This window comes from Ascaphus truei, chromosome 8 (genome assembly GCF_040206685.1).
Source record: "Ascaphus truei isolate aAscTru1 chromosome 8, aAscTru1.hap1, whole genome shotgun sequence".
NCBI classification, from domain to species: domain Eukaryota; kingdom Metazoa; phylum Chordata; class Amphibia; order Anura; family Ascaphidae; genus Ascaphus; species Ascaphus truei.
Window position 1 is genome coordinate 49,776,254 of NC_134490.1, and position 19,651 is coordinate 49,795,904.

General features: G+C 40.1%; 2 protein-coding genes across 8 annotated transcripts in view; both read left to right on the forward strand.

The window, feature by feature from the left end:
• Positions 1–19,651, forward strand: part of VTI1A (vesicle transport through interaction with t-SNAREs 1A) — a 318,878-nt gene that overhangs the window by 276,310 nt on the left and 22,917 nt on the right. The window lies entirely within an intron of this gene.
• On the forward strand, positions 6,874–8,634 carry LOC142501685 (uncharacterized). Its single transcript, XM_075611882.1, has 2 exons — positions 6,874–7,217; positions 7,583–8,634. The coding sequence occupies exons 1-2, from the start codon at positions 7,121–7,123 to the stop codon at positions 8,614–8,616; spliced, it is 1,131 nt and encodes a 376-aa protein (XP_075467997.1). The 5' UTR covers positions 6,874–7,120; the 3' UTR covers positions 8,617–8,634.

Sequence of the window (19,651 nt, forward strand, 5' to 3'; positions counted from 1 at the left end):
GCTCTGTTTTTATTATTAACCCCTTTCGCACTACAAGTATCTACAGACTGTTCTATTGGGTTCTCTAACACTAATGAGGCTAGTAATAATTATGGGGGGGAAATGATGGACTAAGGTGCTTGAGCTTGTACAGTAAGTCACATCTGTTTGGGGAGGAAAATCTTGTCACTGCACCAGAACATATCTACTGTGATAGCCAAGGGCTTTCAGCAACCTTCTCATGATCAACAGATGGAAATGTCCACATTGCAGAATATGAGCCATAATGAGATTTCCATACTGAAAGAACAGGATGAATGTACACATACTGGACATGATGCATTATTTTCATAGCCTTTTGTTCCATTTTAATTCGCCTTTAGTAGCTGTGCAATTAGAATATGAAGCTATGTTATAACGCAGCAAAACATGTGAAAGCTTTGATGATTTAAAATAAAATCAGATCTGAAGTATTAGATATTAGTGAGCTGTGTTTTTTTTTTTTTTTTAATTCAACGCTTAATGCCATTTTTTAAGGAGTTTTAAAGCATCCTTTGATTTCTCTAGAGCAGCGGTGCGCAAACTGGGGGGGCGGTAGAATTTCTAGGGGGGGCGGCGGTTACAGAGGCCCCGCGTTCTTCCCCACGGCATTTAAATTAAGTGCTGGGGGGGGGAGGAATGAGGCCTCTTACTTAATTACCTGCTCTCTGTGGGTCTTCAGTGATGCTTCGCCATGGCAATGCGGTGTGAAATGACACAGCGGGGTCATGTGACGTCACATATCGCCATGGCAATGCACATCAAAAGACGCACCGGGTCACATGACCCACTACATCATTTGACGCCGAATCATTGGGAGGGGGGGGGCGCAAACGCTGCGGCTCCTGGGCAGGGGGGCGCAGCTCAACAAGTTTGCACACCCCTGTTCTAGCAGGTATTAACCCACCTCCGCAGCAGTGCAGATCCTTGCAACACTTTCCTATTTGGGATAATTTGTTGCAAATGTTTCCAGCAGTTTGAGTGTAAACTATAGTTACATAGTTACATATAGTTACATAGTAGATGAGGTTGAAAAAAGACGTACGTCCATCAAGTTCAACCTATGCTAAATTTAGACAGCAGATACTTTATTCTATATCTATACTTACTTATTGATCCAGAGGAAGGCAAACAAAAAACCCCATTAAGGGGAAAAATTAATTCCTTCCTGACTCCAAGAATTGGCAGTCGGATTAATCCCTGGATCAACATCCTTCCCATGTATACTTATTTGGTATATCCCTGTATACCTTTCCCATCTAAAAAGATGTCCAACCTTTTTTTGAACAAATCTATTGTATCTGCCATCACAGTCTCCATGGGTAATGAATTCCACATTTTAACTGCCCTGACTGTAAAGAACCCTTTCCTTTGTTGCTGGTGAAATTTCCTTTCCTCCAACCTTAAGGGATGGCCCCGAGTCCTTTGTACTGCCCGTGGGATGAATAGTTCTTTTGAAAGCTCCTTGTATTGTCCCTGAATATATTTGTATATAGTTATCATATCCCCTCTTAGACGCCTCTTTTCTAATGTAAATAAATCTAATTTAGCTAGCCTCTCCTCATAAGTTAGAATGTCCATCCCCTTTATTAATTTGGTGGCTCTTCTCTGCACTCTCTCTAGTTACATAATGTATTTTCTTAGGATTGGTGCCCAAAATTGTACTCCATATTCAAGGTGTGGTCTTACTAATGCTTTGTAAAGGGGCATAATTATGTTTACTTCCCTTCCATCCATTGCGCGTTTGATGCAAGATAAGATCTTGTTTGCCTTTGCAGCTACTGCATGACATTGGGCACTATTGCTAAGCCTGCTGTCTACAAGCACTCCTAAATCCTTCTCCATCAAGGATTCCCCCAATATATCTCCATTTAATTTGTAAGTCGCCTTTTTATTCTTGCATCCCAAATGCATAACCTTACATTTATCTGTATTAAACCTCATTTGCATTTACCTGCCCACGTTTCCAGTCTCTCCAAGTCCTTCTGAAGAGAAATTACATCCTGCTCTGATTCTATTACCTTACACAATTTAGTATCATCAGCAAAGATGGAGACTTTGCTCTCGATCCCAACCTCAAGGTCATTAATAAACAATTAAACTGATTAAGGACCACGCAGGTCCGAAACGCGTCAGAGTGTGTCCCCCATACCATATGTTTTTTCAATAAAATTTCATTTTTAATCTACACCTTGCTGGTCTCTCATCTCTACAAGCTGTGCACCGCTGGAATCTTCGGATCCTTCCTACCATTAATAAACAAGTTAAAAAGCAGGGGTCCCAGTACCGATCCTTGAGGTACTCCACTCACAACTTTAGCCCAACCTGAAAAAGTTCCATTTATGACAATCCTCTGTTGTCTGTCCTTTAACCAGTTTTCAATCCAGGTGCATATATTATTACTGAGTCCAATTTTCTTTATTTTGTAAACCAACCTCTTGTGTGAAACCGTATCAAAAGCCTTTGCAAAATTTAAGTAGACCACATCAACTGCATTACCCTGGTCTAAATTCCTACTTACCTCCTCAAAGAAACAAATAAGGTTAGTTTGGCAAGATCTATCCTTCATAAATCCATGCTGACTATTACTGTACTAATAATTTTATTTTCCATTAGGTATTCCTGAATATTATCCCGTATTAAACCTTCAAGTAGTTTCCCTACTATTGAAGTCAGGCTTACAGGTCTGTAATTTCCCGGTTGTGATCTAGCTCCCTTTTTAAATATAGGCACCACATCTGCTTTACGCCAATCTTGTAGTACTGACAAGTAATCTGCGTACATTAAGAATAAAGATCGTAAGCATTTACGCGTAACAACACGCGATGTTACCACAAATCAAAGTGGGAGACTTGGAAGTTGTCACTCAGGTAACTGGATCACTGCTGTAGCTCCAATTTCTCTGCATCTGGCGTGATGTCAGTATTTTGCAACTGGATCATCCAATATCTGGAGGGAGAAATCGGCCCGGGTCGTCTGGTTCCACAGCCCACGCTCAGCTCACAACACCAGCGTGTCCCACGTGGTTGTAATCCCGATCACAGGGGTACACAGAACGGATGTCCCGAACACAGTCAGCTCCGGCGGCACTCGGCAGAGAGAATCAGTCCTTCAGAGCGCGCATGAATGACGTCACTCGTAGAGCGCAGATGGACACAGTGTAAGCCCAACCGGAAGAACCAGGGGCTGCACAGGCGCACAACGGCTGCTCAAAAGTGTCCCAAAATCACAATACGGCTAGATAGAACCATTAAAAGGTACCACATATAGAATTAAAATGATAAATAAAATCCAACGCGTTTCAAAGCTCAAATAGGCTTCTTCATCAGGGATCTGCGCTCTACGAGTGACGTCATTCATGCGCGCTCTGAAGGACTGATTCTCTCTGCCGAGTGTCGCCGGAGCTGACTGTGTTCGGGACATCCGTTCTGTGTACCCCTGTGATCGGGATTACAACCACGTGGGACACGCTGGTGTTGTGAGCTGAGCGTGGGCTGTGGAACCAGACGACCCGGGCCGATTTCTCCCTCCAGATATTGGATGGTCCGGTTGCAAAATACTGACATCACGCCAGATGCAGGGAAATTGGAGCTACAGCAGTGATCCAGTTACCTGAGTGACAACTTCCAAGTCTCCCACTTTGCTGTGTGGTAACATCACGTGTTGTTACACGTAAATGCTTACGATCTTTATTCTTAATGTACGCAGATTACTTACCAATTTTATCTAAACACTGTTTTTGATATATTTCACGATTTGTGTTTTGCGCTTTTTTTCTTGTTTTTATCTCTAGTTTGTGAGAGTGCTGAGCCACTCTCTTTTTAAGAGCTGCATTCGCATACTGTACACCAACGTTCATGTATGGTATATTTTTCACTTCCACAGTAGGGTTGTGCCTAATATTTTCACTTGGTTTAATATTTACAATTTATATTAGGTATTTATTTATCACCATCACTAATAGACTCAGGGCCTCATGCAGTAAGCGTCGATTAAGTGAAATCGGCAAGTTTACCGATGAGTCATGTTAATGGCGATTTTTCCTCTCCGTATGCAGTAAGTGCCGAATACATTCAAAATCAACCCGAAAACAAATCCGCCCACTCTCACGATGATTATCCGATCACACACAGGTGTATCGGCGTGCGTGGCGGGGTGCTGATAGGTTGCCCAATCACAAATCTTGCTGAATCAGGCGAAACAAGCATGTTTTGGATTGCGCGCCATATTTAAAGGCAACGTGTACTGCTAATCATTCTCTGTGTTGTTGGGAGTGAGAGAGAGAGAGAGACGCACAGAGCTGGCTGATTGAACATTTGCATATTGACGGAGAGACTTGTTGTGTATTGGGTGAGCTTTGTCCATTGTTGTTTTGTTTACATCTTTGTCTTGTTTTATATGTGGAAGTGTTTCGTGTGATTGGCTGTACATTAATTGTCTGTTTTTTGTGAGTGCTGGAAGTATGCCCGCAAAGCGTGGGAAGAGTGATGCTGGTGGGAGTGGGAGTGCTACTCGTGCGAGTACGCGTCGGAGTGAACGTACTGTTCAGGGGAGTGATGTTGCTGGTGCACCGAGTGGTGTTGCTGGGAGTGGGAGTGCTGTTGCTGGGAGTGGGAGTGTTGTTGCTGGGAGTGGGAGTGCTGTTGCTGGGAGTGGGAGTGCTGTTGCTGTGAGTGGGAGTGGTGTTGCTGTGAGTGGGAGTGTTGTTGCTGGGAGTGGGAGTGCTGTTGCTGGGAGTGGGAGTGCTGGTGCTAGGAGTGGGAGTGCTGGTGCTAGGAGTGGGAGTGCTGGTGCTAGGAGTGGGAGTGCTGGTGCTGTGAGTGCTGCTGGTGGCCCAGTTGCTGATGGGGTGTCTGGTGGTGGCGTGCTTGCTGGTGGGCAGCTTTTGGAGGCTCTTCCATTGGAAGAAGGAGAGTCCAGTCAGCACCAGCCAAGCTCTGACCCTAAACCTGCTCGGAAGAAACGTGTGGAGAAGCCACGTAATCCTCGCTTCAATGACCAGGAAAATACAGCTCTGGTCACTGGCATTCTGGAGCACTATGACAGTATATATGGACATTTACTAGGTAAGTGTACCTTTACATTTATTATTCAAATACATGTGATCCTAGGTCATCTGAGTTTTGTTCATATGCAAATATGGGTTCAGAATATCTTTCTATGTTAATTAGTCTGGAAACACAGCTTTTTATCATGCCTTACAAGGACAACTAAACACAGGCGGTCAATTTGCCATAACTGCATACAATATGAATGCAACCTTGCTTACATGTATAGGTTTAGTAGTGAATGCTCATGTGCTTCACATATTACACATAAAACAGCATGTTTGCTATCTCTTGGAACAGCTAGCAGTGTAGGAAACTGGTGCTTCTATTATTAATCATTTACCTCATATATTTTATATGTTTTTCAAGGGCGGACAAGTTCAGCAAGCAGAAAGGAAATGTGGGACACAATAGTCATTGGTGTCAATGCGTGTGGGAATCATGTGAGGGACAAGCGGAATTGTCACAAGAGATTTGATGATATTAGGTCCAAATTGAAAAAGAAAATACAACACCAACGCGTGCATGCTACTGGCACTGGAGGTGGGCCCACACCACAACGTCTCATATTAAGTCCATTGGAGGAGCTGCTTCGGGCAAAATTACTTCCCGTCGTCGTGGAAGGCTTACCTGGTGACCGTGATATAGGAATTTACCCCTCACAATTTCCACCAGGTGAGAAATATTACTGTACTAGGCGTGTCGTTGCTTACAGTTATTTTGCTTAGTTACACTGCTTTTTATACTGTCTTCACAATATAAGCATACCTGCATCTATATATGTATATGTCTGATTCTGTATATATATATATCTCAAAATAGACATATATGTTGTAGTCCTACTAAAAGCAGTAACTAATATAGCACGTGCCATTGCGTGCTCATTTACATGTGAATTCCCAAAATGCATTGCTGCAGTGGAAGCAATTGATGGTGGGCGAAGATGGGGAACAACAGGGTAGTACACATGTGTAACACATGTTAATGAGAAATTATTACTAGCTACAGGTACAGAACAGAAATATGTATAATATTATTGTGTATTTTATTTATTTTACTCCGACAAACATGACATTACTGCCTATTTTAAGCATGCATCAAATATATTGCATGCAACGGCCTACAAACATCACTTGCACTAACACATCTATAGTTGTTTATGAAAAGGTCCATTTTTGCTTTAACTCATATACAGACAGCATAATGAGGCACACGTAGCATATGTTATGTCATTGTTTTCATAACTTAAAAACTGCACACGACTATTTAGCTCATCTACCATTGTGTTAAAGCAGCTGCAATTAATATCTCATCACAGCATACACTTCAACAGAGGGGGTGGGGTTCAGCACACACACTAATTGCAGCCTGATTTTAGGGTCAACTTAGTTCACACCATTTTCACCTGTTTCAAGTAATTGAAAGGTGTGGCTGATTAGGCTTTTTGGGGAAGGGAATACCGTTCTTACAACCTGACTAGCACAACTGAAGTTAATCACACTCATTTGAAAGCTTCACTTTAGCTACTAAATGCCCCAACAACTCATTACTTATCAAAGCGTACATCACACATTAGTTCACTCATATCTATAGTTGAACTACTACTATCAACGACACATTATCACACACTGCATGTGTTGTCTTGTTTAGTCACAGCCACATTCATGTGTGCCACATCTTCTATTAATGTACCACACATATCCTCTACCAAAAACAACACTTTTTGCAATATGACCACCTTCATGATAACCATTGTGAATGGTCATCTCATGATAGTTATGTACATTATGATACTGATATCACTACACAACATATGATTTTTATGTACAAATTTTATCTATTTATCCTCACGCATTACTGCAGGAACATAGTATGTTTTATGTTAGGGAACTCAAAAGTTCTAAGCACACAGGCATGTACATTGTTATTACAACTATTTATGTTCACTTTCACACACACATTTTGGGTTAAGGAAATGATGCTGTTAGGTACTCATAAATACAGAACATACAATAACTGTTTGTTCAATATTTACACATGTAAATGTAAAACTTATGTTATTGTTATATATAGTTGCCCCTGAAGGACATGTGTCACCTGAGACTGAACAAGTGTCTTCACCTGGGTCAGCCAGCTCAACACACCTAGAAGGTGAGTGTATCAGTTGGTGGCCATATAATATGTGCTCTTCTATATGTTATGTTGTCATGTTCATTATTTGTTTTGCACATCTTCTTTAAATAGGATTACTTAGTGTCAGTGAAAATGAAGTGTAAGGCAACTTGTATTGTGTTAGTGATGTTAACTATCATGTAGGAGTTGTGAGTTTACAGCAAGTTTTCAGTCACTCATATTTCATACTGAGTCCAAACATTATTCTTAAGTCAAGGTAGTTTTTAATGTGAGGTTATAAAACGTATAGAAACATGTTAGTTGTTACTTATGACACAGTACAATTACATAGTAACACAGCAGAGATTAACATGCCATTTAATAATGTGTACATTTATTTGTAGAACATGATGAAGAGGATTTTGATGATGATGATGATGATGATGATGATGATGATGATGATGATGATGATGCCGCCGCCGCCGCCATAGACACACAAATACAAGCAAGTGACCATGAAGAGGTTCCAATTGAAACTGTTTTACCGCCAAAACGTCCAGCAAATACCACATATGATGCAATTGTAGCTTCTGAGGGAAAAATTGTGGAAGCAGAAAATCGTCGCCATTCTGACCTGATGACAGTGCTGGAAAGGATGATTGCACTGCAGGAAGAAACAGTTTCACAATTGGCACATCTCCACAGAGTCTTCATTGAAGTGCCTAAACAGTTGCAAAAAATCAACACCTCATTCGAAGCATTAGTTGTTCAGCAAACACAAGCTAATTACTGGAGAATGACTAATGTACCACAATTCAACACCTCCCAGCCAGGATCTGTTCATGCAGGTCAGTTTTCACCACATTCATCTGATATTCATTCACCAGGCCCAAATGTTACCGGTCAAGTAGCAGACATTGCTGTGCAGGTTCCTGATCACATCCTACCGCTGCCATCTGTACAAATTCAGCAGCAGACACCTACAAAGGAGGCGACAAAAACAAAACAAGACACACATGAAACAGACCAACCATCACTTGTGCAGTGTCTACCAACTTGCTCACATGTGTCAGTGGGCACAAGCCCTGTCCGTGAACAGTCACTACCCAAAAGCCCTGTAGGTGAGTCACTGCCCAAAAGCCCTGTAGGTGAATCGCTGCCCAAAAGCCCTGTAGGTGAATCGCTGCCCAAAAGCCCTGTAGGTGAATCACTGCCCAAAAGCCCTGTAGGTGAGTCACTGGCCACAAGCCCTGTAGGTGAGTTACTGGCCACAAGCCCCGTAGGTGAACAGTCACTGGCCACAAGCCCTGCCCGTGAAGTGCCAGAGGCCACTCAAAGTGGCTCTGTTGTGCCTAAAGTTGGTGGCAAAAGAAAAAGGAAAATTCAAGAGACAACAAGCAGGCCTGTTACTCGCTCGCAAAAGGAACAAAAAAAATAAATGTTATAATTCAGAAAATATGTCTTTGGCCTTGTTTTGTTGACTTCAGATTATCTAATTACTATTGTATGTATGCTGAAGACTGTGTTGTTTCCAAACTTTCAAGTATGTTCTTGTACACGTGAAGTTTTGGAAATGTTAACACTCCTAATTAATGAATAGTGTTATAAATATTTATGTTTTAATCGTCTGTTCAGTAATGGTCCACCAGGAGCCAGTTGCTAAGTTTAGAGAAGCTGCCATTGACTTTGCAGCAAAACATTGCATTTGGGTGTGTTAATTGATGTAATCATTGCATGTGCATATTATTTTCATGCAATTATAAAAGCACCTATTTAACTGCAAACATCTTTCTTGTACGTGTACAGCAGGATTTTGTGTTAAATATTACTTACCTTTGGTGGCCATTGTAATGTTGTCCTTTAATCATTTATGTGTTCTTGTTTCAAGAACATCTCTGAATTGATACTAATATATATGTAGTATGTATTGATATATGCACACACACACACACAGACACACACTGTGTGTGTGTGTGTGTGTGTATATATAGTACTATCTAAACTGGTATAGATGTATTTACAAAAAACATACACTTCATGCTTCCTTGTGAAAACACACTATTTTAATAATACAGGCCTAATGTTTGACAACTATACTAAGTGTGAGCCTCTAACATTATTGGGTGCAAACAAATGTTTATTACTTAATTCACTCATGTTTATCACCATTTAAATAGGTTTCATACAAGGCCTACTTACTGCCATCAATATGTTGTGTGTACTCCTGCAATATAAAAAAATAAAAAAAAGATACATTATATATATATAAGTTAAATAGGTGCAGTTAAATAGGTGCTTTTATAATTGCATGAAAATAATATGCACATGCAATGATTACATCAATTAACACACCCAAATGCAATGTTTTGCTGCAAAGTCAATGGCAGCTTCTCTAAACTTAGCAACTGGCTCCTGGTGGACCATTACTGAACAGACGATTAAAACATAAATATTTATAACACTATTCATTAATTAGGAGTGTTAACATTTCCAAAACTTCACGTGTACAAGAACATACTTGAAAGTTTGGAAACAACACAGTCTTCAGCATACATACAATAGTAATTAGATAATCTGAAGTCAACAAAACAAGGCCAAAGACATATTTTCTGAATTATACATATACATATACATACACATACACATATACATATACATATATACACACACACACACACACACTATACATATAGTACAATATACACTTTATATATATATATATTTTTTTAAGAGAGAGATATATTTATATATATATAGATACACACGTATTTAAACTCATGCAGACAGGTAGTTAACCAGACTTTCAAATACACACAGAAATGTATGTGGGAAAAAAACATTTCATTTTGCAGGTGTGTGTATTTACTGATATGGCTGTCTAAGCACTATTTTCACACAGTGCTCTTTGTTATTTTTCTAGAAAACTCAATGTTACTGAAATAAGTGTAGGAATGTTTTCACAAACGAGATAAAAAAATGATACATGTTTTTCCCACATTCGCCTATCACTAACCACAAAAGTTAAACCAATTAAAAGGACACATCCAATTGGCGTTTGAAATAAGGAGTAAAAGTAGTTACTTTTGTTGACCTTGAAAACGAAACACAGGAATTTGTTAGCCATTGAGCAGAATCATTTTGATGAGCAAAGAAGACAGAACTGCACACATCTTTTGTGCTACTCTGACATGGCTGATGAATTCGTTAACAATATGAATCCCCTTTTAGGGTATAAGTACATGGTTTCAGAAGCAATTTTAAACAGTCGCGGACAAAAAGCAAGCACACGCCAAATCTATGATTTGATTCGAGCTAAATATCCTTATTACCAAGACCGTAGGCATGCGCGGAATTTTAATTCCTCAATAAGATTCACTTTATCAACTAATGACTTTTTTGAACGTGTGCAGGATAAGCTAGAACACACCTATGGTTTCTGGAAGATTGCAAAGGAAAAGCATTTTACCCTGAAAGAGGGCACATATATTGTTGTGAAAGGCATATTTATTCCTAATGCCAATAGCAATGGATCCGCTACTACTGTTCCGTGTGAATCGATACCTGCTGCAATATCTGCACCCTCCATTCCTGAAACCCACATTGTACAACAACAAAAGTACTATGATTATGTACCAAGCCTTTCAGCTGAAAATGCATTGGAATGGGAACCAGAAGAAATTAACCTACCTCCCGACCAATTGTTTGAAGAAAGCAGTGGCGATTCCTATGAGCGCTTCATGGAGGAGATGTGTGTCATACTGGATTCAGCGGGTGGGTCAAGCGTGGATGAAAATGCCTTGCATTTCTGGAGCGACCAGTTGCAGCCAGACGAAGAGTTAATTCTAGAAGAATGGTAAATATAACAACCGTTATGCGTTGACTGTGCGTTTAAATGTTTTTTTTTTTTAACCACCATTTTCCCTTTCAATGCGTGGATACAGCGTAACATTGCAGACTGCATAACATGTAGCGATCACAAAGAAATTGTTGCCGAATACAATATAGTATAACCTGAAAGAGTAGTACACATTGCTGGCGGAATAAATATACGTACTTTCCTATCCCTTTAACCATATTAGCAACATTTTAACATAACTCTAACACATACCTGTTTTGTTATCATGCAACATTTAAAAGCGGGTCCACCACGTATGACGTGGGACCCTTGTCATGGCCCAAGGCGTCCTTAAAAAGGATTACGGATGTAAGTCCCGCCCCCAAGCGACGTGCGCGCCTCAAAGCCTATTGGCTGTGTTGTTTTGTTATAGTTACGGTAACTGCACTGTGTCATACACTGGGGCCGTTCACTGGGCGTTAGCCGAATGTTAATTGAGTGGGAGGAGTGTTAGCGTGCGTTTCACGCTGGTTTAACATGACGTCACACGTATTGCATTTGCGCATTGTGTTATCGGCCGTCCTTTCTGTCCAAACACGTCTGTTTAAAAAGAATACAGATGTACTCGTTTAGAACGAATGTAGTTTCGTATTCATTGTATTTGAAATAAAGATTTTATGTTTAATGGTATTTTCAAGATGTATTGAACGCACAACGTACGCTTTGTTTTGCGCATGCGCTAACAGTTAGTGCAGCCAAGCGTGAAGTGCGTGCGCACACTAAGATGTGCGCGCACATTTTTCAGTATACAGGCAACGTTCACATCATATACATAGTTATGCCTGCTACAAATTTAAAGAAACATTACATACTGATGTACACTTGTACTTGTAACATATAAGTGAGTGACGTGTGTATGTACACAATCATATAGAGCTGTGTAATGCGTTGTCACGGATACATATATAGTAAGGTGCCATATTTGACCATCATGTGTTTGCTGTATTTCAGAGATGTCGGGGAAGATACAATCGGATCAATGTATGATTTCAGAAGAGTCTACCTTTATATGAGATGATTGTGAGGAGGAGCCACCGACTACTATACTACATATGGAACTAATTTTATATTGCTTGCAGCGCTTATTAACAAACAATTAAAAATGTGATACCCTTATGCCTATATTGCATAAGCACTTAATTAACATAATGATGTTGCAAAATAGTGCCTCATGAATTTTTATTGAGTGTTCTTTAATGACTACTATCATTTTATGGCATGGTGTGTTTTATATATAACAACCATTCCCACTCTGCTAACACATTTGTGAATTATATTGTGTAATGGAACGTATGACTGTCGAAACTATGTAACAATAATAATAATAATAATTATAATATGAGCATGTTCATGTATAGCGCTGCTAGTTGTACACAGCGCTTTACGGACACATTTTTCAGGCTGAGGTCCCTGGCCCGTGGAACTTACAATTTATTTTTTGCCGCCTGAGGCACAGGGAGATAAAGTGACTTGCCCAAGGTCACAAGGAGCCGACACCGGGAATTGAACCAGACTCCCCTGCTTCAAAATCTCAGTGCCAGTGTGTGTCTTTACTCACTGAGCCACTCCTTCTCCCAATGTAAAGGACACTTACAACCAACTAGCCATTTCTTGTTAAAAATCTCTTGTTACATGGGTATGTTGATAAAATGGTTTGTGACTGTAGCAAATAATGTTATTGGCCAGATGTTGTGGTCCCCTACAATGCATGATGTTCTGATTATGACATCAACATCATGTAATGAAGTACGTTTCTGTGTATATTTCATTAACCTAACTAACTATAGTTTACTGTGTTTATTAAACGTTCTAAAAATACATAGTATAGTCAATATGATGATATAAGCTACCATAATAAAGCTGGTGTTATCATTTGTCGGTGTTATACATGGATCCTACACAAATTGATACAGACACAAACAGTTGTCTTACAAAGTGTGTCTATGCTAATGTGCACGTGATTGACGTTACAATTGTGACAATACTTGATAATTATCATCATGATAATGATGAAGTGACGTGATTTATATTGCAAAAATATTACCAACATTGTCATATTGGTAAATTATAAATGCTAAATGACAGTAACATTAGTGACAAATTTGTCTTCTCTGTTAACAGTTTAACACTTGGTACATGTAGGACACATCCACACACGTGTGACTTATACATACACATGTCACAAATGTAAATTAATGTTGACTATTAATTCCTAGCATTACAAAACACCAACATTGCTAAATATAAGATGTAGTACGCATTGTTGTGATTGCAGGCATTCATGCATGGAGTTTTATGATCAGTCAATTTCATCCGTGATGAATGATCTCCCGTAAGTAAAGAAATAACTACAGTTATCCCCTTGTCTCCAAACACCTCTATATTACATTAATGGAATTTATAAGGAAACATACATAAAATGTGATGAAATGTGAGTAATCATTTTCTAATACAATGCACATGAAAGCTCAAGAGTAGCTAAATGCATATACATGATACAGAAAGTACATATATGTAACATTTGTGTTTAAACCAATATGTTGGGTTTTGACTTCAAATAATTATAGGAAGATTGATGTAGGCACATCTTATGAGAGATGTCAGCAAATATACATACCATGATCAGTCATACTGGAGATATACCTATAATGCAAAGGAACAATATATAAATTGCAAACATTGACATGCCATCTTCAGTACCGTAAACAACACAGCAAAGTGTGTATTTGGTGTTAAATGTGCAACACCATGTATATTTCATGACATTCAAAATGTAAATCAGGCTGGTGTACACATCATATGGATGTACATGTTACACTGCACCAATAACATTGTATGTAAGCATACTAGAAGCATGAATGAGTATGGGCATAATATGTGTATTGTGTTAGCATAAGGAACAACACAATGCTAAAATATTAGTGCTTTGTTACCCCAGTTGTATTCACATACACACAACTAAAGTACAATTGAAGAGGGATTATATAACCTTTGCAACAATAACATACCGGTGCCACATCCCTTTGTGCACACAGCAGAGAAAAGAAAGGTGTGCAACCCATATTCATCTGTGTCCTACCAGAAGGGTATATAAAAAAACATTATTGTTAAGATAACATAATGTAACTATAAAAGTAGAACTTGTAACATATATGTTTTTACTTACAAGAAAAAAATGAATTGATGAGATTCTGGCGTGTCTGGCCACCACTGGCTGTTTGTTCATTTTCAGCAGCTACATGGGTGGGATGCTCGTCTACCAAAGGCTCAGCTAGGTCTGACTGTACATTGTGCCTGAGTGCAACATTGTGCAAAATGCAACAGGCAAGGATAATATCAGACACTTTTTGAGGCTTGTATAGAAGAGCCCCACCAGTTCTGTCCAGACACCTAAATCTGGTCTTGAGTAGGCCAAATGTCCTCTCTATAACAGATCTTGTAGATATATGGGCTGCATTGTACCTCTCCTCTGCTTCAGTTTGAGGGTTTAGCACCGGAGTCAAGAGCCACGGCCTAATTCCGTATCCTGAGTCACCTATAATGAATGGAGCACACATAAGCTGACATTAGTGATCAAATTGTACAATGCCAACATTCCTAAATAAAAATGTGTTTTGTGTTATAACATGTAAATGTGTACTCACCCAGCAGCCAACCATGTTCAAAATGTCCCTCTTCGAACGCATGGAAGACTGAAGAGTTCCTCAGGATAGAGGAATCGTGACTGGAACCAGGGAATTTGGGTACCACATGCATTATCCTCATCGTCGCATCACATACCACCTGTACATTGAGTGAATGGTAGTGCTTCCGATTGCGGTACACATGCTCACTCTGACTAGGTGCAATCAAAGCAACATGTGTGCAATCGATTGCACCCAGCACACATGGTATCCCTGCTATATTATAAAAGCCAGTCCTGACTTCCAGCCACTCTGTCGCCTCTGTAGGAAAATGAATATAATTCCTAGCGCGTCTATTGAGTGCATAGAGAAACTGGGTCAAGGCCCGCGAGAATGTAGATTGCGAGACCCCGCCCACTATGCCCACAGTTGTCTGGTATGACGCGGAAGCAAGATAATGTAATGAGCACAGCATTTTAACAAGCCCAGGGACTGCACGACCTCTGGCTGTGAAAAAATCTAAATCTCCCCTTATCTCCTGATAAAGAGCTAAGATTGCTGCTGAACTCAAACGATAGCGACTTACAATCTCCTCCTCACTCATCCCATCTAACAGGGTTCTCTCCCTGTACAGACGCGGACGAGGCACAACTTGTCTCCTCTGTCTTCTCCTCTGATCTCCTGTCCCTCTCCCTGTCTCTGTCGTATCCGCGTGACTGTCCCTGTCACTGTCCCTCGGTGTGTCCCTCCCTTGCCCTATATGATTGTCTTCATCATCAAGCATGTCATAGAAAAGAATGTTCCTCCGTCTCCTAAACAATCTCAACATTTTGAAATGAGTAGCTGTGAATGATCAGGTAATGGGCGTCCTTTAAATAAGTATGTGATGATGTCAGGTGACATAGTAAAATGCAAGGTGTTACATTAACATAATAAAGTACTTCTGTGGCAAGCTGTGTGCAGTTCTTGTTATAAGTATTTGTTGTGTGTATTCTGCAGGGAATGATGATATTTGGCAATGATGTGACGTGAACCTTTGTAGAAACATTGCTTGCAAATAAATAGTTGCATGTGCAATGCATGTAACACTTGTGAACGCAACAGTCAGTCATGTAATTAGGCAAAAAGGCTGAGATTGACGTGGGAAAAGTTTTGTGTAACATGTGTAATTAAGCATGTTATTGTGACATGTTGACAACAATGAATAGTCGTGTGCATATGCATGCATTTCTGTAAGGAGGATAGTTGGTATAGAATGAGTTAACAAGGTGTCCCAATGCTGAATTACTGTACATGTGTGTATAAGTTAGGTTGAAGTGCTTGTAATGCTACGGTTACAATGTAAACATGCAATGTGATTGAGCGTCCAATAAGTGACGTCATGAAAATAGGGAGGACCCAAAACTAGATGTAAACATGAGAATACAGATGTACATGAACGTTTAAAGATGCGTGTCACATTACAAGCATTGTGTAATGTAAAGGAACATGAATATACGGTGTATGTGTGACATGTGTGTCATGTGTAACATCATGTAAATAATTGTCGCTCAGTTCATTAAAATGTGTGATATGATGTGAGGTTCTCCTTTAAGAGTTGAGTATAGTATTTTCCCTTGGCACATCATCACATGATGAGTAATGTGACCCGCAAATGCTGCAAACATGTAAAAGTATAATGTTATGCAAATAATACACGTCAGCTGTGACACAATGCAGGGAATGCCCCCACACTGTAATGCAAATGACGTTTGTATTGTGAGCAATGAAACGTAAACAGTACTATACTGTTATACGTCCCCGCTCCATTGACTCCATTGATGTACAGAAGATTTTTTTTTTCTAAGTGCCGTTGCGGCAGCCTTAGCGATCGTTCTCGCCTCCAAACTGCCAACTTTAGTTGGCGGGAGAAATTGGCCATAACATCTCAATTTCGTAGTGCCGATCAGGCCCGATAAGCTGTTTTTTTTTGTTGAATCCAGCCGATTTAAAAAAGTGGCGATCAGTGGCGAAAACAGGCTTATCGGCAGCCGACTGGCCATAACAAAATTATCGGCTCCGAAACCTGGCGATATCAAGCACTTATCGGCGCTTACTGAATCTCAAACCCAATTTTGGCTATAAAATGGCGATAATTCCCTTATCAACGCTTACTGCATGAGGCCCATTGTCTTTTACACGATTAAGTTGTTTTGGGGTTGCGCACTTTAACTTATTATTTTCTTGTGGTACTGAGCCTGTGGAAATGGAGTCCTTGAATATTAAATATAATGGATTTGCTATTACTGAGCTTAACTCCTTGAGAACTCTTGGATGTATGCAATCGGAGCCAGGTGCCTTATTTACTTTAATTTTTTCAAGTCGCTTATGAACTTCTTCCTCTGTTAACCAATTGGTCATTAATATAGAGGTTGTGGCTTCCTCCTGCGGCACTACTATTGAACTTTATTCTTCCCTGGTAAACACAGAGGCAAAGAATTTGTTTAATACCTCTGCTTTTTCCTTATCTCCAATAATCTGCCTACCCAGCTCACACTGAAAGGGTCCTATATTTTCTTTTCTCATTTTTTTGTTATTAAGGTACTTAAAGAACTTTTTAGGGTTGACCTTACTTTCTATTGCAATCCTTTTTTCATTATCCATTTTTGCTAATTTAATTGCCCTTTTGCAATTTTTGTTACATTCCTTATAATTCTGATACGATGTCTCTGTCCCTTCTGACTTAAAGAATCTAAACGCCTTCCTCTTCTTGTCCATTTCCTCCCCTACCTGTTTATTTAGCCACATTGGTTTTGACTTATTTCTTTTATACTTATTACCCAAGGGTATACACTGATAAGTGTGCTTTTCTAACAATGTTTTAAAGACTGCCCATTTATCTTCTACATTTTTCCCTGCAAAAACATCATCCCATTGTATTACTACTAGATTAGACCTCAGTTTATTAAAATCTGCCTTTCTAAAGTTTAAAGTCTTTGTTGAACCCAAGTTATCTGTTTTTTTGATAATTTATTTCAAATGAGACCATGTTATGATCACTGTTACCCAAATGTTCCAGGACTTGAATATTTGTTATTACTTCTACATTGTTTGATATGACCAAATCCAGAACTGCCCCTCTCCTGGTTGGTTCCTCAATAATTTGGGTCATATAATTATCTTTAAGCACCCCCAAAAACCTGTTTCCTTTTGTTGTAACGCTAATCTCATTGCCCCAGTCTATGTCTGGATAATTAAAACCCCCCATTATGCAAACATGACCCAGTTTTGATGCCTTCTCCATTTGCAAATGTATTTTAGCTTCCTCAATCTCACAGATATTTGGTGGTTTATAGCATATTCCAACAAACATTTTATTTATACTTTTACCTCCACTGCTAATTTCTATCCACAAGGTCTCTACATTTTCATCATTCCCTTCATAGACATCATCCCTTATAATAGGTTTTAGATCTGGTTTAACATATAGACATACTCCACCTCCCCTTCTATTTGTTCGATCCTTCCGAAAAAGAGAATACCCCTTTAAATTAACTGTCCAGTCATGAGTTTCATCCCGCCATGTTTCAGTAATGCCTATGATATCATACTGCTCCCTTGTAGCTATTAATTGAAGCTCCCCCATTTTATCTGTCAGGCTTCTTGCATTAGAAAGCATGCATTTAAGTTTTTTTTCAGCCTGTACTATTATCTTACCTGCTCCTTCCTTTCTGCTCCCACTTGGTTTAGTCTTTAGAAGTTTTCTAGTATTATCTCTATTTGCTATGGGTATTTCACTGCTTGTCAAACTTGCACTTGCCCCCATTCTACCTCCATACCACCTTGTATCCTCCTCTATTCCATTTAGTTCATTATCTGTTTCATTCCCCTCCCCCCTCCATCCTAGTTTAAAATCTCCTCCAACCTTTTTAGCATTCTCCCCCCAAGCACAGAAGATCCCTCTTCATTGAGGTGCAATCCGTCCCTAGAATATTGATGGCACCTCTCAGAAAAGGAGTCCCAATGCTCTAAAAACCCAAACCCCTCCTTCCTGCACCACTTTCTTAGCCATGCATTAACCTCCCTGATCTCTGACTGTCTCCCTGCGGTAGCGCATGGCACTGGTAGTATTTCAGAAAATACTACCTTGGAGGTCCTTGCCTTAAGCTTTTGGCCTAGATCCCTGTAATCATTTTTTAGGACCCTCCATCTTTCTCTAACTTTGTCATTGGTGCCAACATGTACCAAAACCGCCGGGTCAATCCCAGCCCCCCCCCCAACAATCTGTCAACCCGATCCGCAATGTGCCGAACCCGAGAACCCGGGAACCCGGGAGACAACAAACTGTTCGGTTCATGCGGTCCCGGCAGCAGATTGCCCTATCTACCTTCCTAATAATGGAGTCCCCTACCACCACAATCTTTCTTTGCATCTGAGTATCCTGAGTCCCCACTGTGCTGGAGGAACTATTCCCCTGGCTGCTAGAGGAATTAGTCTCCCCCAGCCTTGCCATTTCTGCCCCAACATTCCCAATATCTTCACTCAACATGGCAAATCTATTGGGATGTGTCAGCTCAGAAACGACCTGCCTCTCCCTATTGCCCCTGCTTCACCTTCTAACTGTCACCCAGCTACCTACCTGCTCCTCACTAACAGCAACATAGCTACCTACCTGCTCCACACTAAAAGCGCCACCATCTGCACCACTAGTCAAAGCAAGGGCCTGCTCAGTGAGCTCTAATTCCCTTTCAAGATTGCCAATGTCCCTCAATATTGCAAGTTGCCTCTTCAGATCAGCAATCTCCGATTCTAAAGAGACCACCCGCTCACACTTCTCACAGCGGTATGCTCCTTGGAACAGCTGCTCCAAGTGCACATACATGTGGCAAGATGTGCATTGAGTGGCATTTTCAATCCTGCTCATTCTAGCAACTATGAAGTTTAGAAGTACTAACAGTAAACTGTACTTCAATAAA

Coding starts and splice junctions, on each gene's coding strand:
- LOC142501685 (XM_075611882.1), top strand. CDS start 7,121: ATGTTATTGTTATATATAGTTGCCCCTGAAGGACATGTGTCACCTGAG. Junction 7,218..7,582: donor CAGCTCAACACACCTAGAAG/GTGAGTGTATCA, acceptor ATTTATTTGTAG/AACATGATGAAGAGGATTTT.